This window comes from Excalfactoria chinensis, chromosome 30 (assembly GCF_039878825.1).
Source record: "Excalfactoria chinensis isolate bCotChi1 chromosome 30, bCotChi1.hap2, whole genome shotgun sequence".
In the NCBI taxonomy this organism is placed as follows: Eukaryota; Metazoa; Chordata; class Aves; order Galliformes; family Phasianidae; genus Excalfactoria; species Excalfactoria chinensis.
Genome location: NC_092854.1, coordinates 158,329 through 162,189, shown reverse-complemented (window position 1 = coordinate 162,189; position 3,861 = coordinate 158,329). Strand labels below are relative to the sequence as shown.

The 3,861-nt window shown below is 50.5% G+C and overlaps 1 protein-coding gene across 1 annotated transcript; it reads left to right on the top strand.

Moving 5' to 3' along the window:
* Positions 1 to 932: 932 nt before the first annotated feature.
* Positions 933 to 1,868, top strand: LOC140263427 (olfactory receptor 14J1-like). The gene has a single exon (XM_072358311.1). The coding sequence runs from the start codon at positions 933 to 935 to the stop codon at positions 1,866 to 1,868; it is 936 nt and encodes a 311-aa protein (XP_072214412.1).
* Positions 1,869 to 3,861: the final 1,993 nt, after the last annotated feature.

Here is a 3,861-nt window from a genome sequence, read left to right as displayed (position 1 = left end):
GACATCCCATAGCAGATCTGGCTGCAGGCACTGCATGTTTCTTTACTGTGGAAAAAGCCTTCTGCTCCAGCTGAGGGCTTCCGTGCTGCAGCGTCAGAGCACAGCCCTGAGGGCTGCGTGTCCCAGCACGGCTGCAGGCTGTGCATGTGGGGCTGCAGGCGGGTGCCCAGGGCTGTCCTGCAGAGCAGGGTCCCTGCTGTGCCCCAGGGGCTGTGTGCCGGCTATGGGACTCTGCCGCCTGCCAGGCTCAGCACTCAGCCTGCCCGGTGAGCTGCCCAGGGTGCTGCGGGGAGACGTGTGGGGGGAAGGTGCAGCCCGGCAGGGCTTGTGCTGCCACAGCTGCTGCCTGGGGCAGGGGATCACAGCTCCACTGCACAGCAGGATGTTTGTAAGGGTTCTTTGCAAGAGGAGAGCCAAGGCAGGGGGTTTCCATTTCCTATTCTGAGTGAAGACAGCAAGAAAAGGGGGCAGAAATCTAAAAGGGGATGTCTAATTTAAACACAGTTCTGAAACTCAGAAATATTTTGTCGATCTATAAGTTGTTTTCTGAACAGGCAGATAACAAGGTGAAACGTCACACAGGTTATGCTTCCAGACTCTCCTCACTAAAAGGAAACAGTCAGTTTAACTTTTCATCATTTTCTGCAGACAGTAATAGCTGATTTGTCCTGCAAGCAGGCTGTTTTCTCTAAGACAAACTGAAGTGCACAGAGGCTGGGGCTGGGGTCTCAATGAACAGCTGCAGTAAAGAGGAAAATATCCAGGAGGCTGTGATGTGATTAGGAAATGAAAAGAAAGTAAGAGCTCCCTAATCTACTCCTCCTTAAGGGATGGTGAAGCTCATGAAAAAATACTCAAGTTCTGGAGTTAAATGATCATTATGGTCATTATCTTCTGCACTCTGCACAGGACTCCAAGCCCAGGAACAGCAGATGTCCAACAGCAGCTCCATCAGCGAGTTCCTCCTGCTGCCGTTGGCAGACACGCGGCAGCTGCAGCTCCTGCACTTCTGGCTCTTGCTGGGCATCTACCTGGCTGCCCTCCTGGGCAACGGCCTCATCAGCACAGCCGTAGCCTGCGACCGCCGCCTGCACACCCCCATGTACTTCTTCCTGCTCAACCTGGCCCTCCTCGACCTGGGCTGCATCTCCACCACTCTCCCCAAAGCCATGGCCAACGCCCTCTGGGACACCAGGGCCATCTCCTACGCAGGATGTGCTGCACAGCTCTTTTTCTTTGTCTTCTTCTTCTCAGCAGAGTATTACCTTCTCACCATCATGTCCTATGACCGCTACGTTGCCATCTGCAAGCCCCTGCACTACGGGACCTTGATGGACAGCAGAGCTTGTGCCACCATGGCAGCAGCTGCCTGGGGCGCTGGGCTTCTCAATTCCCTGCTGCACACTGCCAGTACGTTTTCACTGCCTCTCTGCCAAGGCAATGTTGTCAACCAGTTTTTCTGTGAGGTCCCCCAGATCCTCAAGCTCTCCTGCTCAGCCTCCTACCTCAGGGAAGTTGTGTTTCTCATTTTTAGTGCCAGTTTAGCATTTGGCTGCTTTGTTTTCATAATTGTGTCCTATGTGCAGATCTTCTTTGCAGTGCTGAGGATGCCCTCTGAGCAGGGACGGCACAAAGCCTTCTCCACGTGCCTCCCTCACCTGGCCGTGGTCTCCCTGTTTGTCAGCACTGGCATTTTTGCCAACCTTAAGGCCCCCTCCATTTCTTCCCCACTCCTGGATCTGACAGTGACAGCTATGTACTCAGTGATTCCTCCAACACTGAACCCTATTATCTACTGCATGAGGAACAGGGAGATCAAGCATGCTCTCAGGAAGGTGTTGCAATACACACTATTCCAGCTTCTATAAAGTGCACATCTTCGTCTCAGGATTCCCAGTGATGGTTCTTTATGTTTTATGTATCTTTGATTGTTTGATTGTTTGTGATACAGCAATCCGCAAAATAATATGAGAAATTATTTCATTTCTTTACTACCTGCTTTCCATTTTCTCACTCTAATATCTCATGTAAGCACTGAACCGGAGTCCCTGAATAGGCTAAGAGATAAATAAAAAGCTTTGAATGCTGACTTTTCCTTTTCTCTTCTGTCTTCCTACTTTGTCTGGGTTTGGTGAGGTACAGCCACAGACAGCAGCACAACGTGCTCTTTTCATTCCTGCTTTATTTCACTGCCACAGTGCTCTTAATGAGTCCTCTCATTTGTGCAGGCCTGAACGTCTTGTGTGTCTCATGACAGTCCTGTTGTCTCTACAGCAGCACTCCGGGGCTGCAGTCAGTAGCCGGCAATATGAACGGCTGTGTCAGAGCTGGTCTCCTTGCTGGCACTGCCATAGCAAGAGGGACCCTTCAGAGCAGGAGGAGATAACTGGAGGTTTCTTCCAAAGATGGTGTAAGGAATATACCTCAGGAGCTGCTCCTTGAGGATACCTCGAAATTTTCTGGTGCTCTTCACTGAGTGAAGGGGACAGACTCAAGACAGGACTCAAGATGGGGACAGACTCCGTGTTGTGTTTTAAATTATACACATTGAGGTAAAAAGAAAAAGTACAACAATTATGACAAATTTACATATAAAAATATATATATTATATTACTACATATATCATAGTATCATAGTATCGTGCGAGTTGGAAGGGACCTTAGAGATCATCGAGTCCAACTCCCGGGTTTCGAGCCCCCTGTGTAGCGAAGCGGCACTTCTACCCCTGCGTCACAGAGGGGATTCGAACCCAGGCCCTCCGGTGCTGCAGGCAGCAGCTTATACCACTGCGCCACTGGGGGCACTATATACAACATATTCATTTGCAAACACAGATGCGTAGATAATAAATGATATGTATATCTGTTTACAAGTCCAGGACCTGTTGCAGGGGTTTTAACAGCCTCAAGGTTCACTGTAGGAAACTGGAGTGGCTGTCGGGCTGTTGCAGGAGTTGGAGCAACTGCAGAGCTCATTGCCAGAGCTGGAATCACCACAGAAACTGTGACAGAAGTTGGAGCAGCCACTCAGCACATTGGAGGGGTTGGAGTGACCACATGGATGTACCTCCTGGCACAGTGCACCTCCCCTGGGAGGAATTTCTTCCATTTTCTTGTCACAATACTTGGAACAGCTGCAGGACCAGTAGCAGGAGTGACTGCAGAGCTCATTATAAGGGGTGGAGCGGGATCTGTTGCAGCACTTGGAGCAACCACAGAACGTGTAGCAAAACCTTGGAGCTGCTGCAGAGTCGGTGACAGGAGTTGCAGAGGCTGCAGCACTGTCAGAAGATCCAACTCTCTTCCCCTTGAGGATGCTGAAGAGTGTTGAACACAGCTCAGTAGGTGTTGGCCAGGCCCTGGCACACTGCAGTCATTTGTGCCTCTTGGGGATTACCAGGGCCACAGCAGACCTTCCCCCAATACTCTACCAGTTTCTCAGGATCCTGCAGTTACTTGGAGATGAAGTTCCAAAGCCCTGGGTTGTGTCCACCGCTCCAGGCAGCTGCCCAGACCTTCCCACACCCCCTGCCACGCAGAGCCATCTCACCTTGGGGCAGATCTCTCAGTGACATTCTTGATTAATTGTTTAATCTGAGACATAACCTGAAACACATTAACGACACGTAGCAATGGAAGCGTGCAGGTTTGAGCTTCCCATGGACAGTCTAACTCCTCAGGAGCTATTGGAACTAGCTCTGGAGCTCCAAGGAAAAAAGAAGTGAGAGGGAGGCTGAGGGACTGCTGGAAAGTGTCCGCCCTTCTTACCTCTATTGCTGGGCTCCCTGAGGGGACAACAAAAAGGGTGTAATTCCTAATCATATCGACAGTATTGCTTCCAAAACTCAAAGATGATCGCAG